The 22,374-nt window shown below is 39.2% G+C and overlaps 1 protein-coding gene across 1 annotated transcript in view; it reads left to right on the top strand.

The window, feature by feature from the left end:
- The first annotated feature begins 3,590 nt into the window (after window positions 1-3,590).
- KIF5B (kinesin family member 5B) overlaps window positions 3,591-22,374 on the top strand; it is a 37,512-nt gene continuing 18,728 nt past the window's right edge. The window contains exons 1-11 of the mRNA XM_086466358.1: window positions 3,591-3,747; window positions 12,406-12,493; window positions 14,143-14,216; window positions 14,683-14,787; window positions 15,196-15,244; window positions 15,565-15,620; window positions 15,724-15,811; window positions 17,308-17,432; window positions 18,994-19,098; window positions 19,516-19,661; window positions 21,527-21,675. Coding sequence (XP_086322484.1) covers window positions 3,622-3,747; window positions 12,406-12,493; window positions 14,143-14,216; window positions 14,683-14,787; window positions 15,196-15,244; window positions 15,565-15,620; window positions 15,724-15,811; window positions 17,308-17,432; window positions 18,994-19,098; window positions 19,516-19,661; window positions 21,527-21,675 — 1,111 coding nt within the window. The 5' untranslated portion in view covers window positions 3,591-3,621. The remainder of the gene's footprint in view (window positions 3,748-12,405; window positions 12,494-14,142; window positions 14,217-14,682; window positions 14,788-15,195; window positions 15,245-15,564; window positions 15,621-15,723; window positions 15,812-17,307; window positions 17,433-18,993; window positions 19,099-19,515; window positions 19,662-21,526; window positions 21,676-22,374) is intronic.

Genomic DNA, 22,374 nt, shown 5'->3' with positions numbered 1-22,374 from the left:
CTTTTAAGACCAAATCAAGATCACTTTTACTCTGCTGGAGCAATTTTGATGGATAATCATATCACTACCCAGATACAGCTTCACTGTAAAGCTCAGGTTTGCCAATTGCCTTTGCTTAACATGCTTTTATTACTGGGAAAGACTGGACATGTAAAGGAGCCGTAAATCATGAAAGAATTTATAGAGGTTTATTGCACAGATCATAAATGGGAAGAAACATGGTTAGTGAACTAACAACAACAAATTCGTTAGATAAATTACTTTTAATGAAATACATTGGTCTTTACTGAGAAACTTTACCAAACTTCTTTGTCAGATAAAGAAAACGTATATGATTGATGTGATCACACTAGGCGTAAACACCAAACAGAAAGATTAACTTTTTATGACAACTGACATATCATTTTTTGTCACTACAGCAGATTACTTTTAAACAGAGTCTTTTATACTAAATGACAAAAAATGTATGTTGCAGACATTACATAATAATAGAGAAGACAGCAAATGTATTTCCAGTTGGCAAAGAAGAAGCATTCTGTAGCTGCAACAAAATGGGAAACTTACAGGAAGTTTGGTCTCTGCCCTGTTTTCAAGAAAGAGACACCACGTCTTTCAACACAAGTCCTCCAGACTGCTGTTTTGACATGTGTTAGTGCCAGCAGAGGTAACATACTGCCCTCGCCGAGCACACTGCATCCCTGTGTCAGGCTTTAAGTAGGTCATGTGAAAGAATGGTTGCTGAGTGTTTTGAACAGCAGATCAGAGAAACCTCAGGACAGAATCCCTGAAACAGATACAAGAGCACGCATGTTCAGTTCAGCAGCGCTCATTTAGTAAGGGCTCCCACAGCCAGCATGAGAGATACCATCAGTCAGTTCTCCTATGAGTTTGCACAGAACCAACAGCTTCAAAGTGGGCAGTTGCTTCTACATAGTTCACACATGATGACATTTTTTGTTTCCACATAGTTAAAATGAGTAATTACCTATGCATGTGTCTATGTTGTCTTTGTGGAGTGTCTGCTGTTTGAAACATTGAAAGGGTAAGCAAGTCCGAGCATCTGTTTCTTGAGAATCTTGTCATTATGAGGTTTCTTCCTTTACTGAGGTGTTCTTACACTGGGTACTCTATGTCAGCCAATGTAGATAATGATACACCCCCTTTGCTCATGGATAATGAAAACTAGAAGTTTCTTAAATAGATTGGGGTAAAAGATGTCTCAGCAGCTGAAACATGCACTTCTAGGAGTAATAATCATGAACTTGTTCATTTTGCAGCTAACGTTTGGTTTTCCTCACGTATGAAAGCAAATTAATTGAAAAAACTAGTAAATTATTTACACACCTTTCATAAAAGTAATAACCTCCTATCATAGGAAATCTGTGAGGATCCAAATCCAGCAGCTGTCTAAGAACATTCCTAGCTATAAGCATGCGAATAATCCCAGAAATAGTTTAGATGCAAGAATGTATCTTGCTGACTACGATACAAATTAATAATTTCTAAAATAGCAATCAACAAAAATAGGCTGACACTTATAAAAACTAACAACATTTATGGTTAAAGCATTTTATTGAAAACACAAACAGAACTGTAGACAGATTTGTATACATATTGTATGCTAGATGTTGTGGAGACGCACTGCACCTTCTAAAGGTTGAGCTGGCTTTTCCAGACAGCTATTTCCACATGTACTGATAGGTGGGGAGGTGTAATTGCTGCTGCCCTGGATAAGACAGCAGAGTCCTGCAGAACATTTAATCACAGCGGAAAAATAAACTTGCTACAACATGAACCAATTTAAAAGGCTTAGCTTACCTCATAAGACAAACTAGGCACAAAACTATTTCTTGTATTACTGTGTGAAAAGCTGTAGATGAAACTAGATTATAAGGTAATTCTTCTGTCATGTGGAGTAGTTTTGAAACAGCTTTCATCTTGTGCACCTATCCTAAGTGAAAACACACCATTGAAATTCCTAAACTGAGAAGGGTCTTGAAAATGGAGGATCCCGATTTCAGATGGTCCCTGTTAAAACTCACAACCTTTTTCCCTTTTTTACGAAAAAGAGTACTTTTAAGGGAAGGACATTGCTATTCTGAGTCATTCTGGCCTACTAAAGTTGACTAATTTAAGAGAAAGGCTCCTTCTGTTTGTTTTTTTTTTCTTTTTTATTAACTTCAAGGCTATTTGAAAAATTTGCAGCACAAATCGTGATTTCTTTCAGGAAGCAGACTTAACTTAGCCAAGCTGTGAGTTTGTACTTTGTCCTGATTTGAAAGTTCATACCTGGATGTAGCCCATACAGTTGTAAACCCGTAAGACTTGAGAATCTGATCGGAATCCCTTACCCGACAACATTTTTGTCTGGATACAGTCTGTAAGTTTTGATTGACTAGAATTAGAGCCCCCTGTAATAAACAGATAAAACTTGCCATAAACTAAGCTTTTCAAGTTACTGTGCAGACTCTTTTGAACTGGGATGAAACTGTGGGGAGAGATCTGTCACTGCAGGGCACTCCGACCCCGGCTCGTCCCGGGAACGCTCTGCTACCTGCCTCCGGGGGACACGCAGGCAGCAAGGCCCACGGGCACTGTAGAAAATACCCACAGTTCCCCGACATCTGTGGGGGGACCACCTCATGGAAGTGCCTTGTTTCCTCTTCCAGCTCTCCGAGTAAGGAAAAAAAAAAACCCGCCACGAAGAAACACCGGCGGTTTCTACCTCAGCCGTCTTGCTTTAAGCCTTTACTTCACGCCCGGCTCTACAAAACTCCGCTCCAAGCAGAACCGCCCTGCCCGGGCCTGCAGCTGGTGACAGGGCCGTGTCGCGACCCCCTCACCGCCACCAAGGCCGGCGAGGGCCCGGCCCCGGCCGTGAGCGCAGCCCGCCGCCGCCGGCCTGAGGCGGGACACCCCGCCCCATCGGGGGTACCCACTCCTGGCCGAGCCGGCCGGACGAGGTCTCGCCCCCCCTTGCAGCACCGTGGCCGAGGTTAAGCCCAGTCGTGTGGCCGCACAGCCGCTCCGCGCCATGCGGCGGGGCAGCGGGGGCGACAGCAGGAGCAGGCGGGCAGCGGCCACCCCACAGCTCCCCACCGCACCTCCTCCCGCCACCTGCGGCGCCCCGCCCCTTCTCCGGCCCCGCCCCCTCAACCCAGCGGCAGGCCCGGAGGCATCGAACCCGCGGGCGGCAGCTGCCTCTCCACCCCAGCAACCGCTTCGCGCCTGCGCCGTAAAGCCCCTGATGGAGCCGGGCTGGCCTCCCGCACACCGGCGCGCCTGCGCAGTAGGTCCTTGCCGAGGGGGCGGGCCTGGGCGCTGCAGAGGGTGACGTCATCCTCCCTGTCCTGCCGGCGGCGCCGCCTCTGCCCGGCGCGGGAGGGCCGGGACTTGCCGGCTGCAGGCGCCGCCATGGCTGCCATATTGGGGAGGAAGTGAGAGCGGGAGGCGGCGGCGGCGGCCAGGAAGGAGCCCTTCCCTTTTCCCTTCTGCCCGGGCGGACGCAGGCTTCCCGGGAGCGGCGGCAACGGCGGCTTGCGAGCCCCCTGGAGCGGGTGGTGTAGAGGCAGCAGCGGGTGGCGGCGGAGCTGAGCGTCCCGGAGGCGGCGTTGGCCTAAGATGGCGGACCCGGCGGAGTGTAACATCAAAGTGATGTGTCGCTTCAGGCCCCTCAACGAGTCCGAAGTGACCCGTGGCGACAAGTATATCGCCAAGTTTCAGGGCGAAGACACCGTCGTCATCGCGGTGAGGGGCCGCCCCGGACGGGGAAGGCGGGGGAAGCGCCGGGGGGAAGGGGGTGTCAGGGGTCGGCGGGGTCAGATACCGCGGGGATGGGCGCGGTGTGCGGCGAGAGGGCAGCTGAGGCGCTCGGGAGCGCTCGCGGGCGGGGACGCCTCTGGAAGGGGGTGGGGTGGGGTGTGGGGCCTTTTTGGGGTGGGGGTGGGGGTGAAGGGGAGGAGGGCAGGCAGAGGTGCGGACGGGGCCGGCTAGTGTGGGTGCGGGCATGGTCGGGCACTGAGCAGGGAGCTGGTGGGGGCAGAGGTCCCCGAGGAGCGGGCGGTGGGGACACGCCGGTGGTAGCAGGTCCGGAGACCTGCGACAAAGGCTCTGGCGGAGGGCTTGGGGCGCAGCGTGAGGTCTGGCCGCCGAGCCCCAGCCACAGGGCACGGTTCGGCGTGACCACGGGAACGCGTGAGTTACGAGGTGGGGAGGAACAGGGGAGGCCTGCGGCGTGTCCCCCGGCGAGGCTGTCCCTGGGTTTGGCAACCGTGATGAGTTCGACCGCTAAATGCATGCTCAAAATGCATGCATTTGGGCTGTCATCGAAGTCACTGGCTACAGGCAGTTTTTTGGGAAGAAAACGTGCAACAGCAGTGCAGGCTCCAGTTCATTGGTGCTTGAGATGTGTAAATCCGCCTTCGGCTGGTAACTTTTAAAATCGGCGTAAACAGACCATTTGGCTTATTGCATGTTTGTAAAGGTGTTTTAACTGAAGTCACCTTGCAAAGTATGAGGCCTGTTATAAAACAATCTGGATGCGACAGGGTAAAAGGTAATCCTTTCCTTTTTGTTCAGTGTGCCACCAGCTGAAAAGTGAAACTGGAATATAAAATTAAAGTGCAGTAGCTTATTGTCTGGTTTGTTTGACATTGTACAAACACACTTTATTCCCCATGGTTTATTTTTGCGAACTTTTAATTTGTGTTTTGATATAAAGACTTTTCTCTCTGGAAACAGTGCTGGTTCTGAATTGCTGAAAGTAACTTAGAAGTCAGTTAATACCTGTCTTAATTTTTTTTTTATATTCTTGTTTCTTGAAGCTACCAATAATAGCTTTTTCACAGTATCTGAAGTTGAAGGAGGTGATTTAATAAAATACTTTTTTAATATCCCTTACTAAATACTAGTGCTCTAGTTTGTTAATATTCAACTGAATTTGTCAATAAAATGTGGAATTCCATGAGACCAGAGCTACAAGAATGATAGCATGCTAGTGAAATGTGGTAATTTGAGCTTATTTCAGCTGGCAAGTTAGTGTCTTGGAGTATATCTCTTCTTCCTGAGGTTGTACAGGTAAACTCCTCAGAGTAAGGAACCAAACCTGGAAAATGTAAAATTTAACTAGAACAAATTCACTTCCATCAGTGAATACCCATTCATTGTGACACTACCTATTTTCTTTAAAATCCACGATTAAGTTAAGAAACCTTGATGTTTTATGACTTCTAAAAATAAATTTTCCACATCTTCTTTCAATAGTTCTAGTCTAAAAGAAAACTTACATTGCTTAAATACTCTTTAAGTACGCTTTGAAAATATCTAAAATGTGAATTGGGCTGAGCTGATACTATATCCGAGTAGAGTAGCTGATGCTGTGCTCCTGAGGGATCATGTGGGGCTTCCTGCTCGGGGTTGATATTTAGTGTTACAACTGTACTTTGGTGTTTTTCTGCCATAGGAAAAATGACAAAAAAAATATCCTTCAGTGGCCCTTGCTGTGACTAAGTTTGGGAAAACAACCTTCAAAAACTATTTGATTGGGTAGCAGTGACAGTATTTGTGTTCTTTTTCACAAAATCTTAACAAAGGATTGATATTCTGTGATTTTGTTTTTATAATGCTGGATGTATGACAAGAGTGATGTTCTCAAAGTTACACCCCGATTGTCTAAAACTGTTGAGACAATGACTTTAACTTGTTTTTTAAATTTTTTTTTTTTAACAAGCTGACTGAGTTTTTACGAAGTATAGACTTTCCCACCTGAGACTGTAGCCAGCCAGTGTGTGTTTGTAGAATTGCCAAGGCAGGATAGTAACAGAAACAGTCCTTCTCATGAAACAGTTTCTAAAAACATCCCTCAACAAGCTGTATGTTTGGTTACTTTCAGCTGTTTGGTTTCTGTATTTATTGCTACGTGTCATATAGGCTGCCTATTGAACAGTAATTGAGCCACTTTTTTTTTTTATATAGCTGCTTTCCTCAGCTGCCTGAAGGACTTGCACCTTCTGTGTGCACCTAGGTCTGTGCTGAAACAGTGAAGGCTTCTTTAATAGTACTTGGGAGTTGCCTGTAATGGTAGATAGGAGGTGAAAACTCCGAGGCTGTGGAAGCAGAGCTTATACCAGACTGCAGATTTGCCTCATCTGTGGAGGAGGGTTCGGAGGGAAATCAGTGACTATAACCAAACCCTCCTCCTTCCTTGACTCCCCTGTCATCTCTGAGCGAGCTATCCTCCCTTCTGTTCCTAGCTCCTGTGTAATTACTGGTATGGTTGTCTTTCTGGACAAGTGAGTCGTTTTGATTTCTGTTAGATAAAATACTTGTTTTAATTGTGTAGCTACTGTGTAACAGCAATTCGAGGGGACGTAATGGTGTTGGTCTGTTTTAAAGAGCAGACTTTGAAAAAGTATTGTCCTTCCACAGAACAAAACTTTTTTTAACTAGTAAAGAGCTTTTAAATTATTAATTAAAGGTGGCTTCTTTCCATTTTAATATTTTAAGTATTTTTTCTAATGTCTCTTTCTGTTAATTAAATAAGGGCTTTATTAAAACAGATAATAGGGTGACTTGTTATGAGTATATGGCTTTTATGTTAAATATCATAAATGTACCTATATACAAAAATTGATAGCAATTTGCTCATGTATTTCAGGCTTTTGAGTAAGATGAAACCATGAGGAATAGCAAGCTTATATGTGATTGTCCTTTATTTTTTCAAATGTAAAACTACTTGCAACTGAGTAGCTTTATAGCTCTGCATAACGTATCTATACTACTTTTTAAAAAACCTTTTTTATACCTAGTCTTGCTCATCTTAAAACTGTCCAAAAGATAAGATAGGTTACTGAACACAAGTGACACTCAAGGATTTCAGACTGAAGCATAAACTGAAAACATTACTACCAAATGACTGAAGTGGTGAGGTGTTATGGGCATTCACACACATGGGCAGTATCCCTCGGTTGTCCAAATGTTTCTAGTAATGATCATAGTATAGTCCTTATTTCTACGGCTTTTAAGAACGAATTGTGGCTACCTGCTTGTGTTTTCGTGTTTGTTTAGAGTACTATTTATTTTTGTGTGTAAGATGTAACCCCTGTGATCCTGGGAAGAGCTTGAGCCATTTAGCTTGCTTTTTTCATTACCTTTTAAACTAGTGTGGGATAGTAAATGAGAGCAAGGTGAGGTTTATGTTATGTTGGAATCAGGTTAATGAAGATCACCCGCTGTTACTGCAGATACTGAAAGAAAGGATGTTACTGAAAGAAAGGATGTGCTGGGATGTATAAATGCAAGAAGCAAGGTGCATTCTTAAAACTTTTGTTTACTACTATTTGCTGGTGTGACAGAAAGCACTATTTAGTTGGAAACACTAACAATAAAAATGCTTCATGTCTACTACACAACTTTAAACATGAATTTAGACATGAATCAGAGATTGCAATCTGTAGCTGAAACAATAGTATTATTTCTGTGTTACTCATTAATTTTTTTTTACTTTTTTTCCATGAAATGCTGGAGAATAGAGATGTTTTTCAGATGGCACTGGTACTATGATTTAACAGAAAGCAAATATTCTAGCTTACAGTAGTATATAAAGGGAGAGCTATACTTCCTGGCTGCTGTACCACTTGCTTAGAAACACCTCACTCATCTCATATTTGTCTTTTGTTCTGAAATTCAATGACTATTTTTATGCCAGCAGTGCTTGCTTTTCTCTTTCTTCAAGAAGAAACTTCTTACTAAAGCAAAGCTTGGCTGAAACTCTTGTTCCAAAATTGCTCTCTGTTTTGATGCTGGAAATTGAGTTTCTAGTCAAAATGTTTTAAAATAAAAGTACATGTTTTAGTGTTTCTGTAACAATAAATTAACTGCTGTAAAAGTTGATACTTGAGTTGTAATATTTGCAGAGAAATAAGACAAATAGAGCAGAAAGAGCTGATATCCACTACCCATTCTCTATCGACTGTAGTTTTGTATGCATAGAGCTAGGACAAGAAGAAAATCCTTTTTCCTTATCCTAAAAATAAAATACTAATTTGGAACAGTGTGTTTTCATTCATTGGCAATGTTGGACTCTGTTAGGTGTGTCAAAGCAGTAATACCTTAGCTTAGTAACAGGAAGAACTGAGTCAGGTATTTGACATCATGCCTTCCAGAAATTATTTGGTGTGGGATTTTTCTTTTAATGTATTTTGTGCTGATGGGAAGAATGTTCTTTAACAAACATGCAGAACTTAAAGGGAAGGTGAGCCCGTTACTTCAACCTCTCACCAAGAATAAGCTAACCATGGGTGGTATAGCATGGCTTTAACTGTCCATTCTAGCAAAAAACAGTAAAGAGCTGCTGGGTGTGTTGTGGTAGAAAAATACGCTACTGATTTTTTTTGAGTAAACTTTTGCTGCTACTTTGCTTCAGATACTTATGCATAAAAAATAAGGTGAACTCAGGTAATCTTATGCATAACCAATTCTGTAGTTTACGGGAAGTTACAATGGTAAAAAGTAGTTTTTTAAAAAATATTTCTATGAAGATAAGTGTTTCTCAGACTTTTGAGGTAGGATTTCAGTTTAGTTGTGATTGCAGATTTTTGTGTAGTCCTCATTGAAGGTACTGACAAAACCCTAAGTTTTCCAAAGAAACTCATGCATGTTCCAAATCTTGTATAATTTAGATGGGATGAGCATCCTTTTATATAAGGATAGTGGGCAACTAATCTTCAAGTTAGCTGCAGAACTGTGTACTTGAACAGAAACCCTTTATTAAGATTCAGTTTAGCTACTGCTAAGTCGCTAAGTCGTGTTGGCAGATGTACTTTTTTGAGGGCTGAGGGAGCACTTGCGAAGTCTTCGCTGTGGGACCACGTCCTTTCAGTACAAGAAACTACAGGAGCTGAAGTTGTCTTGTAGTTCATTATTGATAGAGCAAATGCTAGGCAAGGCATGAATGTACATACTGAATTCTCTCTATCTGGAGAGAGGAAGTCAGAAGCTCTGCTTGTTGCCTTGGTGTTTTATGTGTGGCATACAGGTCATGTTAGATTTTTATTAGGATTTGAGCACCACTTACTGAAAATGTCTAGAGTATGTCAAAGCAGCATCATATCCCAGTAGTGACACTGCTGCTGCCACTGTTAAGGACACCATGTGGTAACGTTGCTTGGACCTTTTGTGTTTACAGTTCATAATATCTGATTGTTTACTACTTGGGGAAGAAAAGGCATCTGGTATAGAAAAAAATATCTGACACTTTAATCTTTCTTGATTAATCTCTTAAAGGTAATGAGGAGGCTTTCTAGGGCAGGGTAATCTGTGTAATACTGTTTTAGCTTTGTTTACAGCAGAAAGTAGACTGTAAAGAGAAGTGGTAAGACATAGCATTGCAGATGTTAAAGATGTGAAACCATACTGAGTGGGAGCAACTTGTATTCTTAAAACATAATTATCCTGGATCCTGCTTGGCTAAATGTACTTGATTAGATATGGATTCAGTGATGGAGCATGGCCACACCCCTAATCCTGGTTTTCATAGGTGTGATAAATGTAGTGCAACCTGGGAGAGGAAGGAAATACGTAATTGGATTTTTGAGTGCTTTGAAGTTGTGGCTTCATCTAGGAATGTATAATACTGAGGACAGGTAAACAAACATTCTGCTTTCCAGCTGCAAGGGATGAGAAAATGACAAGTGGTATAAACAGGACCCCTTGTGAGGTATTCTTTTGGCCAGAATTATTATATTTTGTGGATACATTGGTAGTAATTGTTAACTTGGGGGAAATTGGAATGTCATGTGCCTAGAAGCTTTCACTGTGTAAATAAACAAGATCAATTAAAGGCATTACTGCCTGAGTGAAGTCCTTGCAGCTTGATTTTCTGTTCTTACTGGTCCATGGCATTCATCGTACTGCTATTCTTTATATTAGCATTTTGTAAAACAAGAGAGGCTATAATTAAATGAGATACTGTAATTTGGCTCTGTTCTCTTACGAAGGCATTTGGATGGCAACTGGAGAGTAGGTAGTCTAAAAGTATTCTGTGCCTACGGATTGCTCTCAACTTAGTAAAGATAATTTTCCTTTAACACAGATAAAGAAGAATCATTCAATTTGGTCAACCTTTGCTTGGCAGAAGAATTAAAAAAAAAAAAAACCCTACAAAAAACCCACCAAAAAAAGCCCCAAACAAAACAAAAAAACCCACAAACCCCTCTAAATGCTGTTTAAAAATTTAGAGAAGGAAAGCTTTTTCAGAACCTGCTGCAAATACCTGTAGGTTGTAAGATGGTTGCAGACAAGTGCACATTGTGCCTACAGTCCTTTCTAAACAAGGTGGTATGCTCCTATACAGCAAACTAGGCCTGATTTTTTTTTTTTTACATTTCTTTTTTTCTTTGAAGTAAATAAAAATACTGGTTATTTTGCATCAGAAATATTCTGTAGTAATATATAAATACATGACAATGTATGTTTATACATTCAAACACATGTACTATGCAAAATAATGTTTGCATTTTAATGGACTTTTCTGTTGTCATAGTTGTCATGCTCTGTTTGGAACAGCAAAGATCGGATATGTTTGGATCTGTGAGAAATAGTGAGTATTGTTAACAGTTGCTGCATAGACTGTCAGAAGACTGTGCCTAGGAACTTTCCCTAATTCTCCTAAAATCAATTTAATTGGAATAATTGTCACCTATATATTTTCTGGAGCAATAATTTGAAGAAGAGTCAAGATCTTACAAGTACAAACATGCAGATTGCTAATGCTGCACAGGTTGTTTGCAGTTCACGTTGGATACTATCACTTTTCTCACTATTTTTCTAATGTGTAATGGTAAATATGATCCTCCAAAATGGTAGTATTTTAGTGCATATAAATATGCACTCAAGCATGAAACAGGTCTGATGAACCTTTTGTGATGTAGATGACATGCAGTGTGTAGTGTAGCTGATTGGTATTTGTGAACTTGGAGGCTTTTGGAAAGTACAGCTGCTAGTGAGAAAGAAAATGTATAGCTAGTGTTATCTTTCGTACAGTGACTTACCTTTTCATGTAACAGGTTCTCAGTCTTCCTTTTCTTGCCTTAGAGTTACTTTACCTTGTTAGTTGTTTGCCTTCTGGTGTATGTGATGGCCTCTACCTGTAGAACATAGGAATTTGAGGTGTATTTGAAGCTAAAATGAGTAATTGAGAAGGCTTGTGATTTCCCCACTGTGAAACAAGCATTCTGACAAACTTCAGCACCTTAGGGATAGTTTCTGCCCTCAGAGTCTTGTGGTTTCTCCAGCATGTTTACACAGTGAATGCTGTAATTATTTTTTCCAAGAGGGAGCTCATCCACCTGAATTTAAGCCATCTCAGCAGATAGATTGTGTTGAATCTAAAAGGCTTTGTTTGGTGTTATGCTAGACATTGTTAAAAGAAAGACAAATGGAAGGTCAGGCTGGGGAAGGGAATGTGGTGGGTGGGTGAAAGATGGAAGCTATACTTGTTTCTTTGCCAGGAGGCAGTTCAAGAATATCTTGGGGGAGGATGATAATGAATTAAATTCAGGCAAAATGGAGCACTTGACAGTTGCAGTGAGTTTAGCAATGGTGACTGACCTAGGTCCCTTGTAAACCTTGCCTGTCTGCTTGGCTGCCTGCTAAATCAAGTTCTGAAAATGTTACAAAAATTTGAACTTTGTAAGAACATCATAGTTCATATCCTAATGGATTGTCAGCTGCTTAGAACTGAGTTATGAGAACCTCTTCTTTAAAACAAAGCAAAATCCAACAGTCCTTTGAAAAAGCTATGTCAGAGCTTCCTCTTATAGTGTCTTCCAAAATGAGCTTACTGTGAAAGTTTCCTTTCCTTCTGATCATGGAGCTTTATTTGTAGGACATATGTATGGGGAACTAGTTCTTGTGCTGCTGACTGTAGGTGATCTGAATGTTTCTTTTTGGTTTGAGGTTTTTAGCAAATATTACCAAGACAGATATTCTGTGTGAAGTGGTATAAGCTGTTTTTTAATAATTTGGGTTTACCAGAGTAAACCTGCTACCAGAGTAGAAAAGAATACGGGGTTCTCAGATGTACAGACTAGGCATTGGCTTACCTTGTAAATCAAGTAAATTGAGGTCATGTGGCAAAGTAGTTTTGGAGAACTATTTAGATTGCACTTTGAAACCAAATATATTTAATTGAAGGCCTTACTTGTAGACAAGCATGTGAAGATTTAGGCAACACTATGTAAGCTAATTTCCTTGCTACGGTCTTCGGGTGCTTAAAATAAAACAAAAGATTGGGCTGAGATGGTATAGGCTATTTCTAAACTATATGAACGAACACCTTCCAGTTCTGCTTCCAGCACATGGTTTTTTAATAGCTCTCCTGAGTGTCTTTTTTTTTTTTTTTTCCAGTCCAAGCCATATATATTTGACCGTGTATTCCAGTCAAACACATCACAAGAACAAGTATACAATGACTGTGCTAAAAAGATTGTCAAAGGTAAGGTGGAACAGCAACTTTAACTATTAGGAAATGTCTCATATTTGTGTGGATTTCAATGTTGGAAACTGCTACTTCTATTGCTCCCTTTTACCTTCTGAATGTTTAATAAGAGCCAATATGGATCATAGCAGTATAAAATCAACCTGTAGTTGATAAATTACGTCAATGCTTAACCTGCTGTTTTAGTTGATTGCAACATTTGATAACATTTACCTGACATATTTTAGTTTTTTGCAGTTCTCTGCAAAAGATTGTTTAAAACAATTTGTCAGAAATTAATCAAAATAACTTATGAATTGATTTGGGTTGGATGTCGTATCCCCCAATTTCTTGGCAAAAGCATCCTAAATTAGATTGTTTGGAGGAATGTAAGAGGAAAGGAAAGTTGTGAAATCATGTGTATGCTATGGATCTTTTCTAAGCTGCTTTATTTAATAACACAGTTTAAGGAGAATATTTTTTTTTAATATGATTTTTAGCTTCACATTTAAAAGTTTAAATGTGAATTACTGCTGTGAATGTCAGGGTTTCTCCAAACCCGAACTGTCAGAATTGGCGTAGTAACTTCAGAAAATAAGTTTTATTACAGAGAAAGTTCTACTCCACTAAGTTGTTGTAGTAAGCAATTAGTTAGTTTGCTGAAAATAAAGTTGATTAATTTCTTGAGGAGATCAGTAATAACTTCTAGTTGACAGAACTTTCAAAACAACTTTAACAAAGCCTTGTCAGAAACCCCTGAAATACCAGCTATTGGTGACAAGAGGAGATTGGGTAAATGTAGAGGTTTTTGATCATTAGAAAAATGAATTGCTGTGGAAAATCCATGCTGCTGCAAGTATTTAACCCTTTAATGAGTTAAATAGTAATCAAGATTAGATCAGAAGTTTGCTCCTTAAAAACTGGAGTTAACAGAATTGTAATGTTGCCCCCTTCCTCCATCTAAAAACCTGGTCTCTGTTTCTCTGTGCGGCATTTCTAGGCTGTGGCATCATGTGAGCTCTCGCGGTGGTACAAATGGATTACAGATATGATGGGGTGGCAAAGACTTCCCCCTTTGGAGTATCTCATGCTTGTCTTTGGAAAATAAAAGTTTGCTTACGGGATGTGATTCTAGAGTAGCTGAACTGTAAACAAACCAATCCACCAGCCCCTCACCCCTCAATCTAAAACTTTGGGTTGGTTCATTCATAATTTAAGATGTAAGCTTACAGCCAAAGAGTAAGATGCTTGAAACTTAGGGGATAGCCCATTCCCTTCACAGTTAGTCAATTAAACTTTCCTGAAGGCAGAAAACATTATAGCGTTCCCATGTATGGTTTCTTCTGAGTGATCAAAGACTATCTGTTCAGCCTGGCAGTTGTATTGATTTCCTCCTTGGTCCTGACTCTGAAGTCCTGACTCTTTTGGTTGAAGGGAACGGGTGCTTCTAATACAGTAATCTTCTAAAACGCAGTCAATGATGACTTAATGCATTAAAAGGTGTGGGGAGGAACATTCCCTCCTTCCCAACTCTAGCACAGAGTTCCTAAACATTGAATGATTTAACTTGCTGAACACTTTGGGAACTGCCTGCTTGCATTCTATTTAATTTGACTTTCCTTTAGAAGCAGGAAATTAACACTAACAAAAATACTCTTTTCCTTTAGATGTACTTGAGGGATACAATGGTACAATATTTGCTTATGGGCAAACATCATCTGGAAAGACACACACTATGGAAGTAAGGAATCTTAAAATAATTCTCAGTGTCACTGTCATCTCTTTTCATCACACTAGTCTTATCTCTCTAGAAATAAGATGTCTACTTGTTTTCATCTTGCAGTTCTAATTTTCTTTCCCTTTGCATTGTGACATTTTGATACCCAAAATGTTTTTTTTTAGGACTGAGAATGGCAGTTGTGTATTTTTCAGCCCTCAGTAGCAGGATGAGAAATACAAGAATAATGTTGATAGTACATTTTCACCTTAGTAGTTTGAGAGATTTCTGAGGCTGTTCTTTTCACTCCTGGCAAACGCGGGGTCTAAATGCATGGTCAAGACTTTCCTTTATAGATAAAATGAGTACATCATACCTGTCAGCATTTAAAAACTAATTTGTCTTGTTAACTGTTTGTTTTGCCTTTGGATACTGTTTGGTGTTGGGTTCAGTATGAATGTTTCATTTTATTGTATCTTCTTCTAATAAGGGGAAGCTTCATGACCCGGATGGAATGGGTATTATTCCAAGAATAGTGCAAGATATTTTTAATTACATTTACTCTATGGATGAGAATCTTGAGTTTCATATTAAGGTAAAATTTTCTTTGTTGTTACTTACTTAATCTGTGTTAAAACTGGAAGTAGTCTATGGGCAAATGGATGTTCTGTATCCATTTCAAATGCCTGTAACTTGGAAAATCTAATGTGAGTTATTTCTGAAGTAACTGACTCTTCGTAAAGAAGAATTACGTTAACACTTTAATCTTGTTTCCATTAAACATTGATGGTAGCTGTCCTGATAACCTGTGGCAGTGCTGATAGTGTTTGAAGCTTTTGATCAAAATAGTTTCTTCTTAAAGGTGTAATTTAGTTCAGCCTTAAGGACTTGAGCTAGATGTGGTAGTATGTGGGAGGTCATAATCATGCTGGATCCTTCTGATCAAAAAGCAAAGCATTTTTGCTTTCTGATGCCGTATCTTTATTCCTCTTCCTACTTCTAGGTGTCATATTTTGAAATATACTTGGATAAAATACGGGACCTTTTGGATGGTAAGCCTTTTATTTATATTGAACATAGGAAATAAATTGTTCTGGAGAGAGATAAAAAATCCGACCCCCCTTGTGGTACTAAGATAGGTATGCAGTATGCTAATAACCTACGCATGATAAGGGTACATCAAAATGGGAAAGTGCAGAGCTAATCTAGATAATATTACTAAAGCTGCAGTAGTGGTCCTTGCATGTATATTGAGTTTTTATAAAGTATTGCTGAGAAATAACATCTGTGACTTGGACATGTGTTGTACACACCTCATTCATTTTGCAAAGAAACTGTGTATACATTAGCGTTAAAACTGTTTCTCTTCCAGTTTCAAAGACCAATCTTTCTGTTCATGAGGACAAAAATAGAGTTCCCTATGTAAAGGTGAGCATCAATCTGATATGTTTTCATCTTGCATGCCTTTAGTGTGCACCATTTACTTCTGGCTTGTTGGTGTGGTGGTTTTTTGCCTTTCTGTTTTTTTAAGGGTTGCACAGAGCGTTTTGTATGTAGTCCAGAAGAAGTTATGGATACTATAGATGAAGGAAAATCAAACCGACATGTAGCAGTTACAAGTAAGTATTGCTTTTGTGTCCTTTTAGTGCTTTATTGATTTGCTGCTTGTATGCCTTAAAAAGTGACAAAGGCAAAAATAATGAGCTAAATAATTCAGGTTTTTGAAAGGGCGTAGCATAAACAGTTTCAACCTGTATTTCAGAAACAATTATTTCAATTGATTTCTTATTAGATGTTGTTACTTAGACTTGGATTGAAAGGAGGAAGTAAGTGATCAGTGAGGAGCTCTGAAACCTTGGAGAAAAAGGTGTAGTTCTGCCTTAGGAATAGTGCAAAATACCAGTTTGTGGCATTTGTTTCAATTAACCTATGAAACTATAAGTAAGGCACTGGGGCTTGTCTACAGTTTGGCTGTTCTGTTGCATATTCTAAGAGCTAGTCAGAATATTATTTAAACGTGCTGCAGATTTAAGCAGCATTCCAATGTCCCAAGCTTTTTGGCCTGTGGCATGCAACTGTGTTGCAAGGAGCTAGGTTTTATGTCTCCGGGTTCCCACAAGAAGCAGGATTAGGAAGTGACAGGGTTTAAAAAAAAAGACAAGGAGAGAAGAGGTGCGTGCAGAATAGTACTTCAGTTCTTAGCAACTGAAGTGACTGTCAGATCTCTGAGAGACAATTTGAGGGTGAGTTTCACTATCTTCCCGTGTCTAGCTCTTTACTCAGGAAAAGAATGAATATACAGTCATTAAGAAAATAAAAGATTTTTCTCATTCTTTTGGTTAAGGATCAAAAATAAAAATACAATGTTCCTTTTTTATGTCATGACTCAGTCCTGCACTTCCACCTCATTGCTCCTAGGTAGTAAGGTTCTGAAGTGAGGGTCAGACTAAGCAACAGAGAAATAGCAAAAAATTTGGATAGAAGAATGTTATTCTACGTTGAGCTGCTTCTGTGGCGTCAATAAGCTGGTCCTTTTAGGACTGTGAGGGATTTATGGTTAAAAGGAAGAAGAACTAGGCAGACATTCTCATTCAGCTTGCAGTCAGCTTAAATTTTTTTAAAGGATTAAGATCATTCTTTAAATTCAGTAAGTCTTGTTTACTCTGCATGTTTCACAGCAGAGGGGGCAGTAGGTATTTAAACAGGAAAGGGCTGAAAGGTTTTGGCCATCTAGTTTAAATTTTCACAAGAGGATAAAGTGATACATTGTAAATCTAGGAAAAAAAAAAAAGATGGTCTGGTATCAGACTGTAAATGTGCATTCTGTTCTAATAAAGTACATTAAATGTGTGAAATCCATAGTTGACAGGCTAGCAAATCTCATCAGTGAGCTTATATGATATTAATAGAACCCCAAGGGAGACTGGATCTTTGTTACTCAGTTAGACGATACTGTTGATTTTGCTGTCTGTAGTTTTATTGTCATTGAGAGTTTGATTACTCTATGCAGTTTCATTAACTTTAGATCTGTCGCTTCACTGTGGGAAGATACTGTTTTGTTAAGTTAGTTTGGTTGTAAAAATATTTTTGACAATTTGTATATTTTGGATTCTAGATATGAATGAACACAGCTCCCGAAGTCATAGTATTTTTCTTATTAATGTAAAACAAGAGAACACTCAAACAGAACAGAAACTAAGTGGAAAACTTTACCTTGTGGACTTGGCGGGTAGTGAAAAGGTAATTCTAAATTTCTTTTTCTGCTCTGAAAAACTCTGGTTTTCTTTACAGTCAAATATTTTACATTAATGTAATACTGATTGTTCAGTTGTCGTCTCTGAAGTGGTTTAGTTTTGACTTTGAAATGTGGTTTCTGAGTCCTGGTCTGGGCTATTAGATACTATATCTTTAGCTGATCTGTATTTCTGCAGTGAGGGTTTGTAAATATGGACTAGGGTGGAGAAATAGGCTAAAGTTTGGTCTTGGTATCTGTGAGCATAAAAAAGTGTACAGATGTGTTTGCTAGCTAGGTACTGGCATAAAGAGTTTTATGGGTGTGGAATATCTGAATTTTCTTACATAGTGCTACCAAGTTTCTTAATTTGAAATTCTGACTACCATTTTTTAAAGTGACAGCTTGCTTTCCTGTGTTGCTGGCTTAAAGCAGTGAATGAAATATGTACCATTTTGCTTATTCTATATCACTTCTTATAGACTGTAATTAGCCTTTTAAGAGGTAGATTTTTTTAATGTTCTTTTCATCTTTGCTTCTGGGTTTATTCTCATCTTTGTCTCCAGCTTTTTTCAGTCCTTTCTGCTTGCTGTTGTCTTTCCTCATGTCACTATTCTATGGCCTTATCGTTGTCTCTGATCCTGTGTTTATTCTGACATGTTTCTTGGTAATGGTCTTTTTTTTCCTCTTTTAATGAAACTGGAAGCATTACAGTGAGAGGAAAGTTAAAGAGAAGGGCTGGGTTGCAGGTCTGCTTTCTCTTCACTCTGTTTCAAACTTTGCTTTTGTGCTTTTCCCGGTCTTTTTGAAATACAGGAGGCTTTCTGATGCCTTGTCTGGGATTGGTTTAAACATAACAAATAGTCTGGCTGAGTTGTAGTCATGATTACAGCTTGGTGAGAAGAATAGTAAAGGGAGGGTGATAGAACTATGAGTCAAATTCAGCTCTCGAGGCAGAAGACCTAATGTAGGTAGAGTGGTGTAAGGGTAGATCTTTTTTCACACTTCTGCTGATACCTACTTAAGTTCCTAGAGCACTCGTGCAGCCTCTAAAATCTGTTCTCCCAAATTCTTGCCGATACAGACTCAGCCATATTTTCCAGAAGGGGGAGTGGGGGTGTGGGTTTTTGGTTTTGTTTTGTTTTTGAAGGGGGGGTGGGTTGGTTGTTGGTTTTTAAGGATGACCTTTGGACAAATTATTCGTATTGTTTATTTCCTTTTACTTTAAGGAATTCAAACTTTTTGACAAATTTAAAACAACTTTTGAAGCTGTTCTTGACAGAATTTTTTAATTATACATTTATCTTCCATGAGAAGGTACTTTGCAGGGAAAATACTTCAGTTTAAAAAATCAGAAACACCTTCAAACACTGAGCTTTGAATGAAAAATTGATGATGGATGAGCGAAAATCTGAGGAGAAGTTTGCTTATTCTAATCAGTGTTGCTTATGAGTATCTCATAAGGTCAGGGAGACTGACTAAAAAGCGGAAAAACTACTCAAGTCTTACGTTAAATGTGGAAGGTGCTTTTTGAAGATGGGTTTAGTAATTTACTGAAATATTGTATAGGTTAGTAAAACTGGAGCAGAAGGTGCTGTACTGGATGAGGCAAAGAACATCAACAAGTCTCTGTCTGCTCTTGGAAATGTCATCTCAGCTTTGGCTGAAAGCAGCGTAAGTGTTCTCTTTTGTCTTTTTGTACTTCAAGGTTAAAGGTTTGCATCTCTGAACATGGTATTATGCAGAAATTATGCAGATCCTTGCTGATCTCAGTGATACGTATGGAGTCTTCTAAACTAATCCAGTTGCATTAATGCATTGCAAATGGCTGTTACTTTTGTACTGAAGTTACATTTAACATTGAGGCACCTAAGCATCGTACTGAAAGTTTTCTTGTGCTCTAGAAGTTACCATACGTAGGAGTAATGATTTTATGTCATCCCATACCTGTTCAGTCTTCTGATTTATGAATTAAAGTGGAATTTAATGCCTAATGAAGTTATACCTAGCAAAAGCATAGCTCTTATTTCAACAAATTAAATAATCTGTCTGAAAAACCATGACTAATTCATTTAACCATTTTCTTGGTAGACTTATGTTCCATATCGTGATAGCAAAATGACCAGAATCCTTCAAGATTCACTAGGGGGTAATTGCAGAACCACTATTGTTATTTGCTGTTCTCCATCTTCATACAATGAATCTGAAACAAAATCTACTCTTCTGTTTGGCCAAAGGTGAGTAAATGACTTAATATTTTGCTCTTACTATGCTCAGAAATAAATGTAGAGTGAGAAATAAGTAGGTTACTCTGTTAAGATTCCTGAACCAGATCAATTAAAATGTTTACTTTCTGTAATTTTTCAGTGCACGTGTGGCTGAGTGTTGTGATCTCTCCTATCTCAATTATATAAAGATCCTTAAACTGGGCAGGATCGTTAATACTGTGTATTTCCAGGAGGACAGCATAAAGTTTGGTTCAAAATATGGTTTAATGTATAGTCTTGGAAAGTAATTAATACTTTCTTCTTTTTTTTTTGAGTGGAAGGAGGGAGGAAGGAGTTGTCCTCTCAAGTTGAATCCTTTATTTGCTGGGAGAGCCTGTCCTCTGCCACTCTTTCCTTGATAGCATGTTGAATTAAATCTTCTGTTTTGTTTCCTGTATCTAGTGTTCCAGTAACATTTGAGTTAATACTTCTAAATTCCTGTGTCATTTGTAATTGAATGTATAAGTACTCATTTCAAATTTGATATTTTGTTAGATATCTCTTCTTTACCGCTCTATTTTAATGCTTCATTGTAATACTCCAGTTCCTGACCACTAGATTTAATCACTTCATTTACTGGAGCACATTACGAAAGCTGTCAGCATTTTACTTAGGTCATCTGGTCTTCTATGTTAGCGTACCTCTTCCACTTCTGTTCAACAAGATAGTTTTCTACTGGCCTTTTCAGAGTAGTTCTTTATTGTGGAAAGTAGACTAGATAACTTCAGAACTTCTTGAAAATCTGGCAGAATATAGGTAGCTAGTGGGTGTGGAGTGATGACTGCATTTGCAACAGTGAAGGTTTTTTGGTCTCTTTTTAGAATCTAGGAGGTGTTTTCCTTTCCACTTGGTATTTCTTGAATGAGCTATCAGGAAATGTCTTCCAGCTGTAGCTCTGTAGTTTCACTGCCTCATGCTCTTGACTTCATCAGGAGTTAACAGAGCATGCTTCTATTACAGCAACCATAGTTAGTCCGATACATTTATTCAGCCTTCTAGGGATGGTAAATTTATGCTGAAACCTTCAGCTGTAGTAACTGAAGGCTAGATAAATAGAGCATAACTTAGTAGAAAATCGTGTGCCTTTTGGTAGTAATCGGTCCCAGTAAGACTTTCCTCAAAGGAGCTTATAGGAGTCGTAATGGGGGTGGGGTGGGATTTTGAACCACCATTAAACTTTTTTTCTGTTTTGATCTTCACTGAGGGGTATTTGGTAGTAGGAGACTATACAGAAAAATTACTGAGGTAAGTGAAGTATAGCACTAAAGTAAAAACTATACATTAACTTCATGAATATATGTTATCAGTGCCTGTAGTTTCATGTCCAAAGCTAATGTCTTTGGATGAGATTCACCTGGCTGAATGTAGACAATCACATTGAAATGTTATAGCTTGCAACACCTTTTCAGTTAATAGAAATCTAATAACTGGATTTTTAGGTTGAAATGAGTTCTTAAGCTAGATGGTTTACACCCTAAAAGTATTATGCTCTCCATTGGAGGTTTGCTAGGTATGGTGAATGCTCCCCTTTGTTCAAAGCTGTGAACTACTGTCCTGACTCAAGTTCTTTTGGATAGAAGTATGCAGCTGAATTTTCCAACTCAACCAGCTTGAGATTTTTCATTCTTCCCAAAGTTTTTTTTGTATTGCTCTGTCTGTTAACAGTTGTATCAATCCAATTGAAAGAACAGTGAGTTGACAAAGAGTAGAAATAAGCTTTTGCGAATTGTAAACATTCCCACATCTCCACCAGTGATGTGTAGAAATTTTATTTAAAGCCTTTAATTTCTTTCTTTAAAAATGCAGTTTCAGAATTTTTTGCTCTTTCCATGTAGAGCAAAGACCATTAAGAACACAGTCTGTGTCAACGTGGAGCTTACTGCAGAACAATGGAAGAAAAAGTATGAGAAGGAAAAAGAGAAGAACAAGACTCTGCGTAACACCATACAGTGGCTGGAAAATGAACTCAACAGATGGCGGAATGGTGAGAAGCAGTTATGGTTTTGTTCTGCAACATTTAGGCAAGACAGAGACACTGAATTAGTCTTTAGGATACCAAAAATCACTAAGAGCGCTAGGCAAGACAGTAGTAAGAATATTAAAGCTAGGATATTAAGTTGACATTGGAAATTCATATTTTTCACTGTATTGCATCTGGAACAACTTCTAATAACCACATAATGGCAGGAATGTCTGAAAGTATATTGGTGCTAGGTTCTTCAACACTTGGTTTACTAGCAGAGCTAGAGTTACCTATGTTCTAAAAATTTTATTTTGGGGGAGGAAAAAATTATACTAATTGTAAATGCAGAAACTGAGTGAAATATTTCCTCTGGTTTGGCTTTCTAATTCAAATCAATATCACAAGTTCTTGTCCTTGTTTAAAACTCAAACGTGTTAACAGTCAAAAAACCCACCCAAACTGCAGACTGCTGACAGTACAGAATGTGTGCCTGTTCCTTCTTCCTGAGTTATTAACTTCTTATCAATTGAAGGGTCTGGCAAAATGCAAGTTGTATACGAAGCCTTACATTCAGGAAAGGAGGAACATAGTTCAGAACTACAGATGTATTCTGGAGTTTGGCAGCTATAGAAGATGATTTTGCTGTCTTGTAGACAACTGTACCACATTCTGGTGTAAATCTGAGAAAAATGGGCTCACTTAAGTAATCTTAGTAGCGTG

The sequence above is a fragment of the Leptosomus discolor genome, chromosome 6 (assembly GCF_034619465.1).
Source record: "Leptosomus discolor isolate bLepDis1 chromosome 6, bLepDis1.hap2, whole genome shotgun sequence".
NCBI classification, from domain to species: Eukaryota; Metazoa; Chordata; class Aves; order Leptosomiformes; family Leptosomidae; genus Leptosomus; species Leptosomus discolor.
This window is presented reverse-complemented; position numbering and strand designations above follow the sequence as displayed.